Genomic DNA, 20,851 nt, shown 5'->3' with positions numbered 1-20,851 from the left:
GGTGGCCATAGCATGCTGAATCCTGGGGCTAGTTAGCCACTCTGGAATATCTACCCGTGGTTGCCCATGTTAAGTAAGATAGAGCTTACTAAGAATCGGGTCTTTTCTCCCAAACCTTTTGTTCCCAGTTATCCTTGGTTTTGTATTATGTAAATCAACAGAATGATACATAAACTGATGAAATATGTTAAAATATGTTAAAAGAAATATGTTAAAAGAAAGAGTTGCTTTCTAAAAAAAAACTATGCTTAATGAGTTGAAAGCCTAGATGTAGGCCAATAGCAAAAAAAAACTGTCAACTTAGATGTGAGCAACTATAAAAGACTGGAAGAAAGCTGTAAAACTCTAGAGAATTATCCAATCAAGTTGCTTTACAAATACCTTAGGTCTTTAGGTTCTAGCAGTATTGTTTTAAAAAATTATAAATCTTATATGCCATATTATAGATATGATTTTTGTAAAAACAAGCAAAAACCCTCGGAATTCCAATCAGAAGATCCATACCCAAAACAAAGATCACAGCCCTACATCAAAATTGATAAATAAATGAACATACATCTTAAGTTAAAATAACATGTCTTACATATGTATGTGTCATTTTTACGCCTAAAACAACTTTTTCAATTTAACCCATGAGTTCCAGTTCTGATCGTGTTTGACATGAGGGCCTTGGTTGTATTTGAAGGGCTGCCTTATAGAAGAGAGGTGAGGCTTCTTTTGTAAACCTTATATAGGATTTGGAGTAATAGGTCAAATTTCTAACCTGGTGTTTCTCAAAGTATAATCCATGGACCACCAATATCCAAACCATCTTGGGTATTTGCTTTAAGTACAGATTCTAATCACACCCTAATACTTCCTAACTTATTTTCTCTGAGAAGGATCTGCAGTTTAACATGCCCCTGAGGAGATTCCAATGCATACTATGGTGGAGAACAGTGGTCTAATATAAAGGAACAGTTGGGTTTAATATAAAGGAACAGTTGCTCACAACAGTGCCCCAGGTGGTAATATTATGGAAATGTTCAAGCAGAGGCTGAATGATAGTTGGCCAGAATTTCTACAGATGGGTCCAGAATTTGGTGGGAGGTTGAATTTTGTGTGATTCATGCTTGAGTTGGAGACTTTTTTCCTCTTTTTTTTTTTTTCCATTGGAATCACTAATTTTTAGTTGAGAATCAAACTTTTTAAACTAGTTGTTTTCTTAGCTTTCTTAGATTCTTTGCAAAGTTCCCCCAAAATTACTTAAGAGGATTACTTAGCAAGTAATTAAGTTTACACACAAGTTACAACAAATGGTAATCTAAAAGATAATTTGAGTCTTTCCATGCATTCTCTTCTCACAGTTGCTGAACCAGGCAGCAGAGTGGAAACTTCAGGCCAAAGTGCTGAAGGAACAAGAGACAGTCCTGCAGGCTCAGGTGAAGTAGGGGGACAACAATGCATGGGTGTGCCCTCCTTGCTGTGAACCAAAGGTAGTCTGCAAGAGGCCTTCCATGTGGGAGGGGAAATAGGGACAGGAGTTGGAAATGAAGAATAACTTCATATTTATTATTTTTAAGTAAAAATAAAAGTACAATGTTATATCTAAGAAAAATAAATGCTCTGCACCAACAACTTCTAGTCAAAAGGTCTGCTGACATATCAATACAAATGAGGGACAACCAGAATAAGCTGGTGGCCAGGTCCTGGCCTACCTGTTCATATGTCCTCTCTCTCCTCCCCCATTAACCTGTCAAGGTAAGGGTAAAATGTAACTGTCCAGATGCACCATCTATAATTGTCAGTACTGAAAATTTCCTTACTTGTTTGACATTATTTATAATAAAAGGAAATTAGAAAAATAGAGTCAGCACCCACGTTTTTGTGCTATCAGAGGTTGGCCTTGTCAGTGTCACACGATTAAAGATGGCAGACATCAGAAACCATTTTGATTTGGCTTCGTGATGTTATGTGTATGTTTTGATTAGACTATGGGAATTCGTATTTCAGGCTCAAAAATAAAGCCTCATGCAACAGCTGGCTCTGGAGGAAAGCCAGACCTATCCATCTTTCTGGTGCCCTTGGGGCTCTGCCCCTGCTGGCAAACGCTCCCTGTTAGGTTCCAGGAGAGCCATCCTGCCACAGGCCGGGCCACAGAGGGGCTCTAGCTCCCCTGCTGGGAGAAATGCCCAAGTGCTAAAGGGACTATAAAATCTCACAGAGCAAATTCACAGAAAGTGAGAAAATCAGAAGCCTTCCAAACTGGGCAGCATTAATTTAAGATTTGAATAATTCACTTGTAAATGTTTATGTGCTGACTGCTGAATATTTGTTCATTGTGAAAAAAATTCTTCACTGTATGAACAAGTTCAATGAACACGTGTTCATTTTTTAAAAAGGAAAGTAGGAAAAACAAGAAACTTAAAATCACAAATTATACCACTACACAGACAAAAACAAAATAACATTTTGATATCTAACCTTCCTAAAGCACACCTTTCCAATGTGTGTACAAAACCCAATGATGAATTGTTTCCCCCACTAGTAGATCAAAATAGTTTAAAAATATTAATTACATAGAAATACGAACCGTAATTTTTTTTCACTATTAATAGAATCGAAGGACTAAACTCTAAAGTTACAAACTCAAGGTGATCCTTTAGGCAGTCACGGAACACATCATATCATGGTGTGGGGTGGGTGGCAGGCAGTGGCAGTTTTCTAACCAGAGGCAGGCAGGGGGGAAAGGAGGTGTGACCTCACTGTCCAGTGGTGGGGGGCTGCTGGGCGGAGAGTCCAGAGAAGCAAGTCAGGGTTTCTGGCTCTATCCCTGTCCCATTCACAGCACAGAGCCTTGAGGGGTACAACAGGCAGTACTTGAAGCTATTCATTGTTCCATCTGTTATAAGCAATCTCTACTCCTCTATGTTAAATGAAGAACAGATTAATACCATTAGACTCTGGGCTAGAGAGTGACTCATTTGGCTGGTATCAGAATCTAGGTCTTTAATAACCTATGAAATAACATAAAGGTGTGATCCAATTTCCCACGTATACCCACCCAAGTTTGAAAAAGTATGACCCAGGGTTCTAGACTTGCCAGTGTTCCTCGTTCATCCCTCAATACTGGGTCGAACCCAGGGACCAGGGTCAGAGTCCTGGCTCTTCTACTGTGAAGCTGTCTGATCCTGTGCAGCTCACCTAAACCTCCCTGGACCTAAATTTCCTGGTCTGTAAAATAAGGATGTTGTAATGGATCAATGATCCCAAGCTGGAGTCCTCTGACCTCTGGGAGGCCCATTACTTTTCAGTATTTCCAAAACCTAACAGCACATTAGGCAGCAGCTACTATCTAAAATGTAGTTGTTTCTGACATTGTATCAGCTTTTGCTTAGCAGCATGGATGGCAGTTATTCATATGTTTGATTAAGTTTATAGAAGGAAAATGAGTTAATTAACATGTAGTATATGCAGTTTGTTTTCAAGTTATGCACTCAAAACACTTAGCTCAGGGCTTCCCTGGTGGCACAGTGGTTAAGAATCCGCCTGCCAATGCAGGGGACACGGGTTCGAGCCCTGGTCTGGGAAGATCCCACATGCCACGGAGCAACTAAGCCCGTGCACCACAACTACTGAGCCTGCACTCTAGAGCCCACGAGCCACAACTACTGAGCCCGTGTACTGTAACTACTGAAGCTCGCGCCTAGAGCCTGTGCTCTGCAACAAGAGAAGCCACTGCAATGAGAAGCCCGTGCATCGCAACAGAGTATCCCCCGCTCGCCACAACTAGAGAAAGCCTGCTCATAGCAACAAAGACCCAACACAGCCAAAAATAAAAATAAATAAACTAATTAGAAAACAAGAGTAGACACATTCAACAATTAAAAAAAAAACACTTAGTGCATGCCCCCATAGTAAGCATAATTAATTCAACTAATATTTATTGAGCATCTAAGTGCTAGGCATGGTTCTAGATGTTAGAAATATAGTACTTAATAAGAGAATCAAAAATCCCTGCCTAATTAAACTCACAATCTAGTGATAAATATTAATTAAAATGCTAACAACCGATTAGTGTATGCGCTAACATTAGTATTATTTCATAGGTAAGGATCCACATAGTGATATATGAGACAAAAGAAGTCTTTATTTGAAAAAAAGTTTAAGAACCACTGGAAAAGATGATCTCAAAACCATGTTCAGCTCTAGTTTATGAATGTAGAGAATATCCAGAGCTGAAGAACTCAGCTAAACTAGATAACCCTGCCTCCTCCATCACCTTTCTTTCCATGGCACGTGGCTCTCTCTGTAAGGACCCTCCCTTGTCTATCTCTTTTGTCTTCAAGGCATTTTCAGAACTGCAATAATTACTTAATCATCACGAAGAATACAGAGGCCCCAAATCCCTATGTGTAATAATGTTTAAATGAGCTCCTCTTGAAAAATATCAGCATTATATTTTTTAAATGTTTAAACCTTGAAAAACAAAGTCTATCACAGATGATCTTGCAAGGCACTCAAACACTTCCTCTGGTTTGACAATTAAAGGAGTCGGATGGGGCTTCCTTGGTGGCGCAGTGGTTGAGAGTCCGTGAGCCATGGCCGCTGAGCCTGCGCGTCCGGAGCCTGTGCTCCGCAATGGGAGAGGCCACAACAGTGAGAGGTCCGCGTACAGCAAAAAAAAAAAAAAGAAAGAAAGGAGTCGGATGGTAGGAAGGAGAGGCCTTAGTCTCCATTTCTATGGTCTTAGCAAAGGAAATATCAAGGATAGATTGTGTTTTCCTAGGCGGAAGTCACTTTTCAGTCATAAGACAACATGTTGCCAATCTGGGGCATGATTCTCACTTAGGGAAGAGATGTCTAGCTTTCAATTATACAAATCAAGGCAATAGAGTAAATGTCAGATATGATCGATGGGATACAACTGTGGCTACAAATAGAGTGTTCATTGGATCGATAAGGATGAAGATGGTAGTAGATGTGGGAAGTCAGCAATAACCACAAAACACAGCAGCACGGACACAAAATACTACCCCAGGGGGAAGATCAGTGAGCCAACTGTTAAAGATGGGTATTCATAGTCTTTAATCTCAGAAGGCCTCACCTTATCTATATAAGATGAAAGGAGATTCCTCTGCAATTACTATTATAATTGGACTAGTTCCCAAACCAAATCTCCCAAGTTGTCTAAGACAATTCCTGGACACGTTTCTGTTTCATATATGCTATGAATGTTTGTAATTAAAATTTGTGCTCAGGTAAAAGAATGTGTGTGCCGCTCCGCCCATTTAAAAGTGAAATGTCAGGGCAACTGTTGTTGTTACTAACCCTAGAATAGTCTGTTTCTATTTATGCCTCTGGTAAAAATACTGAGGAAGACCTCTGGATGTTCCTTCCACGTTTCCCTGAAATACCAAAGTGAAAGAGGGAATATGACACATCAAACATGCATCACGGGCTTCCCTGGTGGCGCAGTGGTTGAGAGTCCGCCTGCCGATGCAGGGGACACGGGTTCGTGCCCCGTTCTGGGAAGATCCCACATGCCGCGGAGCGGCTGGGCCCGTGAGCCATGGCCGCTGAGCCTGCACGTCCAGAGCCTGTGCTCCGCAACGGGAGAGGCCACAACAGTGAGAGGCCTGCATACCGCAAAAAAAAAAAAACAAAACAAAAAAAACATGCATCATGTCAGCATAATAGTGAGAGGGAAAATATGACCAAACACATATCCATAAAGTAAACAGGAAGTGTGCATTTTAGTTCGTATCAATAAAGAGTGACAGAGTTGGTTACTTGAGAAAAGTACAGTCCATACAGGTTTTGCCACCTATGACAAAGAGGTCAAATAGGAAGAAAAGCAGACTATTAAAAACAGTCACTAAAAGGAAGAAATGGAGAGCTATCGTTTAACAGGTGTAGAGTTTCAGTTTTGCATGATGAAAAGTTCTGGAAATTGGGGTGCACAACAATGTGAATATACTTAACAATATTGAACTATATACTTAAAATGGTTAAGATGGCAAATCTTATGTTATGTGTATTTTACCCAATTTAAAAGATGAAAAGAGAGAAAAAGTTGATGGTCACTAGAAAAAAGCCAGAAGTGGTAATGAAGTGAGACACTACTCCTTGGAACTCTGGTATATCTGTCTTCTCCATGCCACAAGAAAACATGCGGAAGGGAAACAAAATCTGCCGAATTTATACACCAAAAGAACATTTTGCCCAAAGAATGAGGAGAGAGCTGGCCGGGGTGCGTGTGGTTGCCCCCGTTGAGCCTGTCAAGGTTGTGCAGGTGAAATGCACCGCACACGTGCCCACTCCTTCCCTTCCTGTCTGCAGCCTACAACTAGAGAGAGGGTCTAGTTGTGCAGGAGAGGGTCTGGGAGGACCAGCTCAGGAGACCATATCTGCGAACCCCCTGTACTTCTGCTGGAATTACTGAAAAGCTGGAAAAAGAGGAGAAAGTAAGGAAAAGAAGTTAACAGGAGGCTTGGCCAAAAATACAAATGAATGGATTTTGTGATAGGTGAAGAGGATCAGCTGGCGGTAGCTGTCCCCACCCTACACCACTAGACCATGGGCAGTACAGGCAGCCAGTCCCACAGGAGCTTACCCTCAAACTGAGGGACTTGACCTATTCATGCACTCTGAAATCAATTCAGTGGATCTCAGCCAGTACTTTGGGAAAAAATGAAACAATTAAATAGACTATATCAAGAGTGCATTGCATATAATGATCAAGTACAGTTGACACTTGAACAACATGAGTTTGAACTGTGCTGATCTAATTACACGTCGATTTTTTTCAATAGTAAATACTACAGTACTACAGTATCCAAGGTTGGTTGAATCTGCAGATGGGGAACTGCAGATATGAGCACCCGGGAGTACAGAGGGCTGACTATAAATTATACACAGATTTTGCACTTCATGGAGGATCAGTGTCCCTATTACCCTGAGTTGTTCAAGGGTCAGCTGTATTGTCTTATGCACTATGTGTGTAAAACCCTAGGGTACCTTCCTGGCCATGAATTCCCTTCTGCCACTTTACCCAGTCTTTTAAAATCTGTATGCCAAAGAATCATGAGAAGAATTTTAGGCCACTAGAGTTACCTCAAGTTTTATCACATATCCACAGAGTTCATGATTGATTTCAAAATGATGGTCAGCTGTTGTCTGACTTGGGAAAATCTGTGTCCTATGAAAAGTTTTACGTTATTTTGTTGTTCTTGTGTACTGCAGTAAAACCCTGCTATTCTGAATCATGTGAGAATGAGCCATTCTAGATAAGCAAATTTTCTTGGTTCTAGGGGTTGTTTGATTCCCACACCCTCCCTCTAACTCCCATCCCCAAGACTGGGAACTCTCCAACCTACTGGCTTTCGGTCAGTCACTCTTCTCTGCTTTTGAAAGGACAGTCTCACAAGTACCACCAGCCAACTGGCGCCCAACTGAGGACTTGAGGCTGTTCCAGACAGTTAAGAGTACCAAAGTCTCATTTGAAAATGGAAACTTTCCATGTTAGTAAACAAGAATCATCCATATTAAATCTCCACTCACTCAAAACGTGCTATCCTAAAATTATTTTCAAAAGATTTTATTATTGTATCACTGTCAGTAACAATCAAGTATTTATACACTCTCCTTCCCTATCCTGCCCTATTCCTACCCCAAATACAAGCCTCGGAATTAAGGATGTGGAGGTACAAAGGCTCTTCTCCATACTCCCAAGCTAGCCCGTATGATGTTTTATTGGTGCAAATTAGAAAAAGGCATTTCTTCCTCAAGACTCATTATTTCCATCTATAAAAAAATTGGTATAATAAACCGATTTTGTTGAAAAGGGACAACTAACTGCTGTTGGCTAGAACACTGTATTCATAAATACACAAAACCACAATGTCAAAAAGGGAAATGACGATTGCTTATAATAGCACAACCTGCATAATGGCAGCAACCCTAGTCCATGTCTGGCCCATACTTGTCTTCATTCTTGCTTCCTTCAAGACCAAGTTCAAGGCTCACCTTCTCCAAAAAACTGTGGCTCAAATGATCACCTGCCACACTCACCTCCTTCTCTGATCAGTACTTAACTGACTTGGTACTTTGTATTCACTGTCCTATAATCAAGTTGTCTTTGGGATTATCTTCCCGTCAGGAGTGCAGGTCCCTCAAAAACAGGAACTACAGGTTAAATGCTTTTGTACACAGAGTCAGTGCTTATGTTCAGTGCTCAAAAAATGTTTGCTGGTAAAAGTTATAATGAAATGGTGATGACGTATTTTATTATTTCATTTTTCTTTAAAGAAGTACTTCAATCATACTCACTGACCTAGGCTGATCTCGTAGTAAAAAGAATTGAACATATCACTAACACTGTATTAAAAATTACCTTATATCATTTTTCTTCTCAAACAATAAACAATGACATGTTGTTTTGTTCTGGAAGCATTCTGAAAGCAGTCCTAAAACAAATCTACTCTTTCCCCTGTCTACAGCTTACTGTCTACTCTGGAAGGTTTGAAGAGTTTCAGAACACACTGACAAAAAGCAATGAGGTGTTTGCCACCTTCAAACAGGAAATGGAGAAAGTGAGTATTGCTTATCCCCCACGAAATACTGACATCTTCTAGTTCGACACGCAACACTCCTTTGGGTTCATTTTTCTCTTGCTAAGATATTTCAGTGCATTTCATGAAGTAATGAAACATTTATACATGCAAATGAGATTTGGACTGTATTTTTTTTATCGGTAAGTATCTGGTGAATTAGTCTTAGGAAGAGTCTGAAAACACTAGGAAACATTTTCACTCTGAGGAAGAATATTTTCTTTTTCTAGGCCATGGAGAGGTGTAAAAAGAAAAGATAAGAGCTAGAAATTTAATATTATGTTGTTTATACTGAAATTAAAAACTAATCTTTTAAAGATTAAAAAAATTAATTTTCATACTAATATGCAAAAGCAGAATGTTAGAGTAGAAAATACCATTTCATAGGATCCTTCTCAGAAGAGAATATATGTAATAAGATATAACGGACAGGGCGTTGAATGAGGAGATGAAGTCTGGGTGTGTTTTTACTCAAGTAGCAGTGAACAGTTCACTTAACTTCCCCCTTATCTATAAATTAAGAAACGATTTCCCTTGCCTACTCGACAAGACTGTGAAGTTCAAATAAGTTAATGTATTTTTAAGGGTCTTAAACTTTTTAAAAGTCTTTTACAGATATGAGGTGCTAATATTATTGTTGGACATACTGTTTACATTTTGTTTAATTCAGTGTCTTCCCAAAATAAAATCAGCATCAGAACTGTGTTTCTGAATAGGCACTGGCATTAACTCTTTTTAAGTGTAGAAAGCATTCTTTGAAAAAATTTTCATAAACTAATATGATAAATTTCACAATTCATGAGCAAACTTAATGGGCCAACATTTGTTAAAAGTTACAGCTTTCTCACTCCACGATGGATCCATCCATTAAAAAAAATTTTTTTTAATTACAGAGTTTTAATTTGGAATAAATATTAGAGTAGGAAAAATGCTGTTATTTATTGCAAAATTACATAGTTTTAAGATTGGAATAAATATTAAAGGAGTTTTCTACCTGGAGTTCATTTATAGACTCTTAGCAGAATTAGCAAAAAAATTTGATATGCATATTGCATTTCTTTAGGTGTGGTCCCATGGATTTCATCAAATTCCTAAAGGTGCTGATGACTTTTAAAAGTTTAAGTCAGTTAAGAAATGATCAAAATAAAAAAGCACTCAAGGCTCACGTAGCTTCTCTATAGGGCCCAGGGGCCAACTGCCTGGGCCCAGCCTCTAGCCTCCAAGCAGACCCGCCTCAGGCAGGTTAGCATGAAGCAGCCAGTGCCCAGGTGTGGTTCATCCAGGGTAACTGCACCTGAACACACGCCTTGTCCCTCACTTCAGGCAAGCAGAGAGGAGCTCCTATAACCAGGAACGTGAGTAGTTTCAGGTCTGAAAAAGCCAGGCTTCATTTTATTAACTTCTGGATGCCCTACACCCAGCCCGGCCTGGCAACTAGCATGCACTCTGCACATGTTGCATTAAATGAAATAACTCCAGCCTTACTCTTCTGCTAACTCACCTGAATATTACTCCATCTCTCTGAACCTTAGTTTCCCCGTTTATAAAGTGGAGGTGAAAACAGAACCCTCCTTGGGGGACTGTCTCAAGGATGAAAGCAATAACGCATGTAATCACATTCTGTGAATCCTACTGCACTCTACAAATGTGAAGGCTGAGAACAAAGAAAGTTGCCTTTGTGTGGCTACTTCTCAGATGTGCCCAGATATTATCAACATTTTAACATCTGAAAAGCCAGGCCGACCTTCTCACTAATAGTCTTCCATTCAGTACAGTAAATAATGTAAATTTCAAGCTTATTCTTGGAACTCAATAAGGCTATTTTTAAGCAAAAGAAAAAGCAATGACAAAACAGAAAGGCCTTAAGTAGTTTTCCTTTCTCCTTAATTGGCTCTGGTGCACGTAAGTTTGTTCACCACTGACCTAGATGGTTCAAAAATAAATCATGACTCTCTCCACTCAGTCATCATTTCTTGACATCGAATTTTTGCTTGCTTCAGCAGCTGGTAATGAAAGGACTTTTCTTGAAGTCACATAGGGAACTGATAGTTTCTTTGATATATTAACTCTTCAGAATTAACATTAAAACACTCATTTTTGTAGACCACTAAGAAAATGAAGAAGCTGGAAAAGGACACAGCCACGTGGAAAGCTCGGTTTGAGAACTGTAACAAAGCTCTGTTGGACATGATTGAAGAGGTGAGGAAGTTTTTCCCCTTGTTCATCTTCCCTTGTCTAGTCAATATATTTATACTCAGAAAAGAACTATGGTCTAATACCACAAAATAATTACTTTTGAAAAAGAGCTGAATTTTTCTGGGATGTGGTATATGATATTGTAATAAAAATAATTAGAGCAAACGTCAATTTAGTAATTTAGTCTCAGGTCCAGACTCATAAAGAGTGTTGTGACCCTAAGTCACACGCCTACTTGTTGATTCCAAAGCTGTCCCCAAAGCAGCACCACACCTGCTGGACCGTGAATTCCTTAAAGGCAGGATGAGTGTTTTACCTGTCCTTGAATTTCCCTGGTGCCTGACACATTACAGGCGCAGAATAAATTAATTAGTTGATTTGAACATAACTGAGAGAAGACACTAGCCCAAGCACCCAGGGTATGTGCTATTTTATAGACAGATACAGAGATATATTGTTTAATTCCTCCAACAGGCATTTAAATACTGATATTACATCAGGCTCTGGAGATTCTGAGACCATAAAGGCAAAGATACATGGTCCTTAACCTGAGAGGCAAGGCTTTCAAGTGAAGGCCTCTCCACGTAAAGAAGTGGGAAAAAAAAAAGGTACAGAGTAGCACAAAGGTGGGGCTGAAGGAGTAAGATGATTTCATGCACAAACACACCAACATTTCTAGAGGAAAGGAGAATTGAACAGTTCAAGCAGCATCATGAATGAGTGTGTGGTGAGTTTCTCTGGATATAATTACTGTTCTAACAATTCATCCCAAATTGCAACCAATTCCAAAGAGATGTGCTTATTATTCATAAACATATTTCAAACAGTTGCTGGATTAGCATATAGCAGTTTATCTACAGAACAGATAAGGCATTGCTGATGGCCAAGACCCAGTCCATCGCAATCATTTTGTCATAAACTTCTACTTATGCCTTCTAAGTCTCAGAAGCAGAAAATTCATTATAAGATTTTAAAAGCCCTAGACTGAAGCAGAGAGAAGCTTTGCTATCTTTCTTTTCTAAAGAAAAGAATACGTGGCTTAAAATTCTACCAGAGTCTCCAACACAGTACAAAACTAGAAGTGATGTCCCTGACCGAGTATCTGTCCAGCCACCACCCTGTGGTCAGAGCCTAACAGACAAATTCCTGGACAAATGGTTTTGCTTCTCTCCATAGAGCATCCTGGCAATTTTGCTTTTCATGTCGTTTTATAAGTGTGTGTGTCTGTTTAAATCACAGAAAGCACTGAGAGCTAAAGAATATGAGTGCTTCGTGATGAAAATTGGAAGGCTAGAGAACCTCTGTCGAGCTTTACAAGAGGAGAGAAACGAACTCTATAAAAAAATTAGAGAAACAAAAATGCCTGAAAAGGATGACCAAGGTCAGCTCACCTCTGACGACGACGAACCGGAGTCAAATACCTCCGTGGGTGAAGAGGCAGATGCGGAGGAAGCCAACAGTGTTCACAATGCTGTGCAAAATCTGACCGCGGCCTTCATGGTCATTCATCGTCCAGAGTCAACCCTCGAAGCGTCCAAAGAAATCCAAACAGAACTCAGCAGTCCTCAAGGGGGCGGCGGCACGACCCTCAAGGGGCTGGAACAATCCCCTCTGAGCCCAGCATGCCATTCAGGGAGTCCCCTGCAACCCCCAAGTCCTCAGGCTGAGGCGGAGGGAGGCAACGAGGTAGAACCTCCCCTCAGATCAGGGTCAGGAGCACAGGCCCAAGGCAATGGCCCCCCTGCTGCACCACAGGCTGATCCGCCGCCCCGGAAGCCAGAGGCAGCATTTTCCAGCCAGGCGCCGGAGCCTCCGGCAGAAGCGTTTCTACGGGAGATGGAGGCCAACGAGCAGCCCCGGAAGCCAGAGGCAGCATTTTCCAGCCAGGCGCCGGGGCCTCCGGCAGAAGCGTTTCTACAGGAGATGGAGGCCAGCGGGCAGCCCCGGAAGCCAGAGGCAGCATTTTCCAGCCACGCCCCGGAGCCTCCGGCAGAAGCATTTCTACGTGAGGTGGAGGCTAACGGGCAGACCCGGAACCCAGAGGCAGCATTTTCCGGCCAGGCCCCGGAGCCTGCAGCAGAAGCATTTCTACGGGTGATGAAAGCCAACGGGCAGCCCCGGAAGCCAGAGGCAGCAGCTTCCGGCCAGGCCCTGGGGCCTCCGGCAGAAGCATTTCTACGGGAGGTGGAGGCCAACAGGCAGCCCCGGAACCCGGAGGCAGCATTTTCCCGCCAGGCCCCGGAGCCTCCAGCAGAAGCATTTCTACCGGTGATGGAAGCCAACGGGCAGACCCGGAAGCCAGAGGCAGCAGCTTCCGGCCAGGCCCCGGAGCCTCCGGCAGAGGCTTTTCTATGGGTGATGGAGGCAGACGGTCGTGCCCCCCGCCCGCAGCGGGAGAGCACGTGCCAGCTGGGGAGTCTAGATGGGAGCCCAGGAGGCAGCCCCCAGCAGCAGCAGCAGCAGCAGCAGCAGCAGCAGCAGCAGCAGAGGGACTGCCAGGAGGGGCCTCAGCTGGGCCCCCGCTGCCCAAAGTGGCCGACACCAATCTGGAAGGAGCCGACTAAGCCTCCTCTGCCTTCTGAGGCTGTTCTTCCCGACTTTCCATCGTCCTAACAGATTGTCTCCTGAAAGAGGCGTTAAGGGCTGGGGATGTCTAATGGAAGAGACTTATTTAGAATCAAGACATTTTAATATGTTATGCGGAGTACCTTCAGCCTTTGCTACTTGTTCTCAACTTATAACTGATTTAGAGCTTTTCTATTTAACACTGATAGGATAATTTTCTCAAATGGCGACAAAACATACGAGTAGCAAGTTTATATTAATTTGCCATTAAGATGGTACTTAATTCAATTTCTTAATCAACAGTAAGATTTGGTGTTTAAAGACTCCCATCACAATATATAAATACTGAAAATGTGATGCTTTATTTATTTCCATAGAGTTTAATAAGTGCCATAGTAAGTAATGGATGACCAGGTTCCATTTAAACATTATATACATTGTGTGTGTGTATATGTATATGTATGAATATATACATATATGTGCTTATGCACTTATATACACGTGTATATTTTATACACATGTATGCAAATATATATTACACATATATTCTATCATCTCTTTTTGGCTTTCTGTCATGCAGAATATTTAGATGCTTATCAAAAAAATTATCTCTTACTTGCACCTGGGACTACAGTAGACTAATGCTCTGTGAATTAGAAATAGGTTCAGAACACAAATATTAGGCTACATAATGTTGGGTAAAAATAAGTAACCCAATGGTAGGTCAATAAATTCAACCAATGGATTAAATGACGGAACAGCATTGGGTTAGATTGCAAGGCTATACAGAGCACATAGACACAAAGATGGCCAAAAGAGGCCCTAAAAAATGGGGGAACAATCACAGCAGTAGACTGCTCACCTCTTGCAGCTGCTTCTCCTACACAACTTGGCCCCTTGCCTTGCAACACCCTCATGTGGTGAAGCAGCCCACTCACGCCTTCCTGCAAGGAAAGGGTTGGAAGTGGGAAAGGGAGGTGGGAATAGAGGGATTGAGGGCCCTCAGGCTGAGAGTCTGTGCTCTGGTACCCTGGCTTTTGAGCTAGAGGTCTGGAGAGAGCATATTCACCTGGCCCTGCCAACTCTTCAGTTGCCTCCCTGTTGTCTACCACTCTCTCCAGAGGGTTTCCCCACCACCTCCTGCTGTCACTGCCCCTAATCTATATTCTCAAAGCTTCTGCTCCCTCTTTCCAACCCTCTCCTTGGCAGCAGGAAATTACATTCAGCCCTCATCTCAATTATGGCTTGGTAAAAGCTATTATTTTTCCAAAACAAATCCACACAGGGTTTAAATATGAGTGATGAGGCTTGCAAGCCAACACATTTTCTGCTTTGATGAATTCTGTACAGCCAGAAGTTCAAAGCAAAGGACACGTGGGTCCCTACTCAAAATGACTTGAAAAATAGGTGAGGATTTAGGAGATGCAAAAGCTAGAAACACCTGGGGTTGTCTACATGAGTATTACATTATTACTGCGTGACAAGAACCTCTAATAATACTGACAGCATGAATTACTCTATCTAGAGTAAAGAGAGACTGCAACAAAGAAATAGGAGGGAAGAGAGGGAGGGAGGGAAAAAACAGATCTAACCCAACCCTACCTTAAAAGTTGAACTCAACTCAACCATAGAAAAATGGTTTAAAGCAAGATTCTCTACTACTCATCCAAGAAATCATTTTTCAGTGTTGCATGTGGCTGTCCGCTAAAGCACACAAAGTGCTTGTAGGCAGCAACCATATGCTATAAGAATTGTAAACTACATAATATTTGTTTGAAGCAGACAGTGAGGGTAGTAACAAAATGCTAGTCAGGAAAAAAAATCAGGAAGAAAGCATATGCTATTTGAGAACCCATGTATTTTTAAAGGCTTAAAATTTTATAACCACAGGGTATCCAGCCAAATTCAACATTAACTGAAAATCTTAGCTATTTAAACATTCATTTAATTCAGAGCCAAATATGTACTACAGCAATCCAGGAGGGTCTCCTTTCCCATTATTTACAGAGGCTGAACTTCCAAGAATGGGGTAAGATTAGATAATCATGGTAAAGTCTCACTCTGAATGTTTAGCAAGAGAAACAGGCAGGAGAGGAGCCGAAATCCAGTAAATCAAATATTCTAATACATATTCTAAAAAGTCCATTTTTTTTCAATCCAAAAGCTTTCATAGCAACACGTTACTCACTAGGGTATATATCTTGGGCAGATTTTCAGATACAATAACTTGCCTGAAATTTGCAAGGCTTAATATAGGCTTTGGAAGAATTATTTTAATATTCAAAGAATGTTTTATTATAGTCCTTTGGCCTTACTAATTATAACAATAACTCATAAGGCCCAAAAGAGTAAGGAATTTCTGTTCTTTATCAAGGTCATATAACTATTTCTAGAGATGCCAAGTCTACTTTCCAGAAACACTGAAGTTATTGGTGTTTTCTAAATTAAATAACTATAATTTATGTATTTACTAAAAAGGCACTTCTCTTCCCAAATGCTCCAGTAGTGGTTTTATTTTAAAATTTTTCACTTATATTTATTTTTACTTATGTTACTTCTATGTTTCAACAATACCTAACAAAGATTGTAGTTATATTCTCTTGGTTGAATTTTTGGTCTATGAGTAGAATGTACATGGAATGAACACTTTGAAAATCTTGGTGTGGGTGTGTGCGCACGTGTGCGCTCGGTGAGAGAAAAGAGGGAAGGAGGAAGGGAGAGAGAGAGAATGTGACGGCCCAGGCCTAATGAGAGAGCAGAACCCAGGCTCCTCAGCCTGGCCATCCGCTGCTGCAGACCTATCACACTTCAGTTCCAGTCTCCCGTGAGACCATGTTTCCACAAACTTCTCTGGCATGTGCCCTCACAGAAATATTCTGAGGAGTAAGGGAGGGAGTGTAGAAGGTGTCAGCTCATTTTCTCCTTTTTCTACCTGCTTCAAGACTTTTCTCTAACAAGATCGTTAGAGGCCCACTGTTCTGCCTTTTGCTTATTCCCTCTCCCCAACCCATCTTGATCCGGGAGGGGCTTCTGGAACACAGCATTTCCTAGCATGCTTGGAGAAGAGGGTTGCTTAGCTAGAATGAAAAAAAAAAAAGATTAAACCTTGCTTTTTTCATATGGTATAGATACACATTTTTAAAATAGCTCTTTTTTTTTTTTAAATAATGAAAGTACTATGTGTATGTTGCAAAACTGAAGCTGCTTTTCAATAAGACTAAGAGATAGCGAGGAGAGAGATCATTTCAGGAAAATTTCCTTAGCCCCTGCTCTAACCAGTAGTTAAATCCAGTATTTAGAAAAACTGAAAGTAATTAAAATGTAAAGGATTCACTAAAAGAAGATATGAAATAAAAATGATAACTCTGGTCTCTAAAATTTGTTCCCATCATAAACTGGCAAGTAGGATTTAGGAAGTAAGTAGGCAAGTAGAGTATATAGGTTAAATTTTCACAAGGCTTAAGTAATTTCCGTTTCTGAACCTGAAAATTAAAGTTATCATTAGATCAACCATGAGAGCATTCCGTGAGAATAGAAACATTCATAAGTGATAGCAATAAAGGTTTTCCTCAACACTGTTCAGTTGTATCCTCAATACCTGAAGTCGAGTCTCCTTGGTGGTATCCCCTGATAGAATTTCCACAAATGCTAGTTACTGATGCATATGTGTGTGAATGTACACACACACATGCACACAACACACATATATAAAATTTGACACAGATTTAATTCTGTTCCTATAGGTGAGTCTTTACACCTGTATTTTCAAAGGATACCTACTATCATTTTTCCTGACAAGGACAACGTGTAAAAAGGAATCATTTTCTTCATGAATAAGGATATTTGACAGAAACATTTAACTAGCAAAAGAAACCTACAAATTCATTGATCCATGGCAGAAAAACTATTCACAGAAGCTGTTTCACTCTATCTGGAGATAAGAAACAAGACAAATCACTTCAGCAGGACAATCAACCTTGGCAAAATCTGAATGCAAGTCCTTCCTGCTGGATATTAGAGCCTCAGACTTTCTATTAACACCGACGGTGATCCCATTTAATTAACTTGTTTATTTGCAATATATGCAAATATTTTTGAATGAATGAATGAACTGTTTAATATTAAAAAATTTTTTACTCTTTTTTAACCCCAAATTAATTTTTTAATTAAATCCACTTTTTAAAATTTTTATACAGTTTTTAAAGGTTACTTTCCATTTACAGTTATTATAAAATATTGGCTATATTTTATATTTTAACTTTGAATTTTTCAAGTGGCATATCATAATGTTCAATTACCTCATATCATAATTAAAAGATACCTAGGTGTCAGATTCATTATTTCAGAACTGACAGTCAATGGATGACATAACAAATAACACAAAACCACCATAACAAGAAAAGACATATGTTAAGAGAGGGGAAGAAAGAAGGAGAGAGAGCTATTATATAAAAGAAAAAATAAAAAGATAAAGCTTTAAGACTATTAAGAGCAATAAAGGAAGTGGCACATCAATTGGTGGTCCCTTTTGTGAAAGCAGGATTATAATAAAGGGCAAGAACCATAATGACATTCACACACCTCCACACCGTAATGTCAACTTGGGGAAATTTTTACAAACATGTTTCTCAGTGTTGTTTTATTCTTTCTTCTTGTTTGCCTTTCTTTTAAAATAATAAATGTGGTCTTTTTAGCATTAAAATAATAAAATTATAGAACATTTAGAAAATAGAGAAAAGTGAAGATTTACCCAATACTCTATCACCCTAACAACCACTGTCAGCATTCACTATATAATAGTGTATTTTATTTTATTATAAATTTATTTTATTTATTTGTTTTTGGCTGCGTTGGGTCTTCGTTGCTGCGTACAGGATTTCTCTAGTTGCAGCGAGCGGGGGCCACTCTTCGTTGCAGTGTGCGGGCTTCTCATCGTGGTGGCTTCTCTTGTTGGGAAGCACAGGCTCTAGGCGCGAGGGTTTTAGTAGTTGTGGTGCACCAGCTCAGTAGTTGTGGCACACAGGCTGAGTTGCTCCGTGGCATGTGGGATCTTCCCGGACCAGGGCTTGAACCCTTGTCCCCTGCATTGGCAGGCGGACTCTTAACCACTGCACCACCAGGGAAATCTTATCATAGTGTATTTTAAATTACCTATCTTTTTTATTTAACGTTGTGTTAGTTTGTCTTTGGAGGAGGGTGCAGTAGTTCAAGTGAGAGTAATAGCTGTTAATAGCTGCCAGCTTTGTGCATTCACACTGTTATTCAAATTTTATATGCTTACATGGAAGCATATTATACTGTTTTTAGAATAAGCATGACTGTGCAAATACAGATACACAGCACACTCATATGTTGTTTGAAAAAGTTATGCCATGCAATGCACTTAAACGTTCCACCGCACATATACAAATTTCCAAGTAAACCTACTGGACATGGGCCAGAGTAAGACGTCTAAACTTAACACAGCTCAAAAAATTATATAAATATCAGAAACCAACTCTAGAGAAATACAAATGCCTTAAATAACAAAACAAAAAAAAGTCCAAGTCCAGTTTATGAAGCAACAGGAAACATATGATAATACCATAAATCATTACACTGGCTAAATAAAGGTCAATGATCTAAAACAAATCTAATCTCTTTAAAGTTAATGAGACAGTTAATGGCTTTGTTGCTCTAATGAAATGATGGTCACCATCACTAGCTATAGCATATCTATTAAGTAGGGCAAGGCTAAAAACTGTTGTGACCTGAGATCGCTCTAATAACTACCAGGCAGATGCAACCAACCATGGAATATTCAGGGATCCCATATACTAAGAAAGTCAGAGTTGAAATTTATAGAAATAGTACAACAGGGATGCTTTCATCACATCTAAAGTCACAAGGTTAAACATATGTCAGATTGGAGGACTGGCAGTGTGATAGTATAAGCAAGATTTATTAGAATACAGCTAATGCTCTACCCTAACCAGTATAATTTCTCATAGACTACTGTAATATAGTGTATATTATATGTTAAGACTTGTTTTCTTAAGAGTCTTATCAGGAAGTTATTCCCTGGAATAAAATCAGTCACGTCCAAAGTAAAAAGTGTAGGATAGCACTGGTCCAGGAATCAGGCTGTTGAGTCCCTTGTCCCTGTTCTGCTACCAACCAGCAGGGTGACTTTGGAGAAATCACTTAATATCTCTGGGGCTCAGTTCACTCATCTATAAAATGACAGCCTTGGATTAGATGAGCTCTAAGGTTCTGACAGCTCCGATTACATTCTCAAAAGATTTAGGAAGTTATGTGGGTTTTCTACTCTCCAGAGAGGGTTTTAGTATAAGAGATCTGCATATCACCTTGGGCATGTCTGTTAGAAGTTAGGCAAGGGGAAAGAGACAAGAAATTACTCTAATAAAAAGTTGTTTTTAATTTTAAAATTTAGACAAAGAAAAGGTTATGGGGTAAATCACAAATTCTTTGATTTTTCTCAATAAATATTGAAGTCTTTCTATGTGTGAGGTTCTGTGGTCGCCCCTGGTCAGAGCACCAGTCAGAGCTCCCAGTCAGAGCACTTGGTCATCTGACTTAGGCCTGAGTGTCCCTCCCACTACTTGTCCCACAAATTGCAGCAGCCAAACAGCAGGAAGGAAACTTCTGAGAGCATTTCTATTACAAATGCTACCCAGATCTCCAGGTGAGAAAGTGTGTGTTCCTGGTAGAGAAGGAAGGTTATATGAAATGTGTGTGTGGTTATTTGTGTGTGAATGTATAATGTGTGCGAGTGCGTACCTGCATGTGAGGGCATGTATGAGGATGCATGTGCAACATGTATCAGTGTATGTGTGTAGTTTTGTGCAGGTGTGTGGTATGAACGTAGTTCTATGTGAATGTTTATAATTGTATGTGACTATATTTCTGCATAATAAGTTGACGTGAGCCTACATAAGTGTGTGGCTGTGTGAGAGTTTCTGGCGTGTGCAAGTTAATGGTGTGTGCGCGATAAGGCTGGGAATGGAAAAGCTGAAATACTATAGATGAGGTTTTAGGCATGTGGCTGGCTTGTTTTTCATAGGATCACGTCTTGTTGCAGACTTCTGTTTGCACAGCTAATCCTTTTTTTGCTTGCAGTGTCACAGGGCTCATTCTGTTTTGGCTGACAATCTGCCTGTGAACAAACATGCAGGTGGGTGAGGCTGTAAGTGGTAGTGGCAGCTATTCATGAAATACGTGCACACACCACCAGCCCAAGGTGACGGCCACCACTGACGCACAAGTCCCGTCCGCAGGCAAGGCTATGGGTACGTCCGGGGAAATTCACAAAGACCAGCCATAGCTTGAGCAAGGAACATAAGCAGTGGCAGCAGAAAGGCTAACTTTATTCTGGTCTTTCTACATGCAAAAGAAATTTCTCACGTGGTCACTGTTCCTAACAAAGGCGGCATCCTTGGAGGCAGAGTTATAATCTCCTCTACCAGCCCCCTGAATATCAAGAAAGTTTCTCTGAACTA

General features: G+C 40.4%; 1 protein-coding gene across 1 annotated transcript in view; it reads left to right on the top strand.

Annotated features, from left to right (window-relative positions):
• The window catches only part of TXLNB (taxilin beta), a 36,700-nt gene extending 23,349 nt beyond the window's left edge, over positions 1-13,351 (top strand). The window contains 6 exon segments of the mRNA XM_029223963.1: positions 1,347-1,421; positions 8,481-8,573; positions 10,695-10,790; positions 12,027-12,674; positions 12,849-13,161; positions 13,164-13,351. Of these exon segments, the coding sequence (XP_029079796.1) occupies positions 1,347-1,421; positions 8,481-8,573; positions 10,695-10,790; positions 12,027-12,674; positions 12,849-13,161; positions 13,164-13,351 (1,413 nt within the window).
• Positions 13,352-20,851: the final 7,500 nt, after the last annotated feature.

The sequence above is a fragment of the Monodon monoceros genome, unplaced genomic scaffold (genome assembly GCF_005190385.1).
Source record: "Monodon monoceros isolate NGI ecotype Baffin Bay Population unplaced genomic scaffold, NGI_Narwhal_1 Super_Scaffold_15, whole genome shotgun sequence".
Taxonomy (NCBI): Eukaryota; Metazoa; Chordata; class Mammalia; order Artiodactyla; family Monodontidae; genus Monodon; species Monodon monoceros.
The sequence above is the reverse complement of the archived record's forward strand: the minus strand, read 5'-3'. Positions and strand labels throughout refer to the sequence as shown.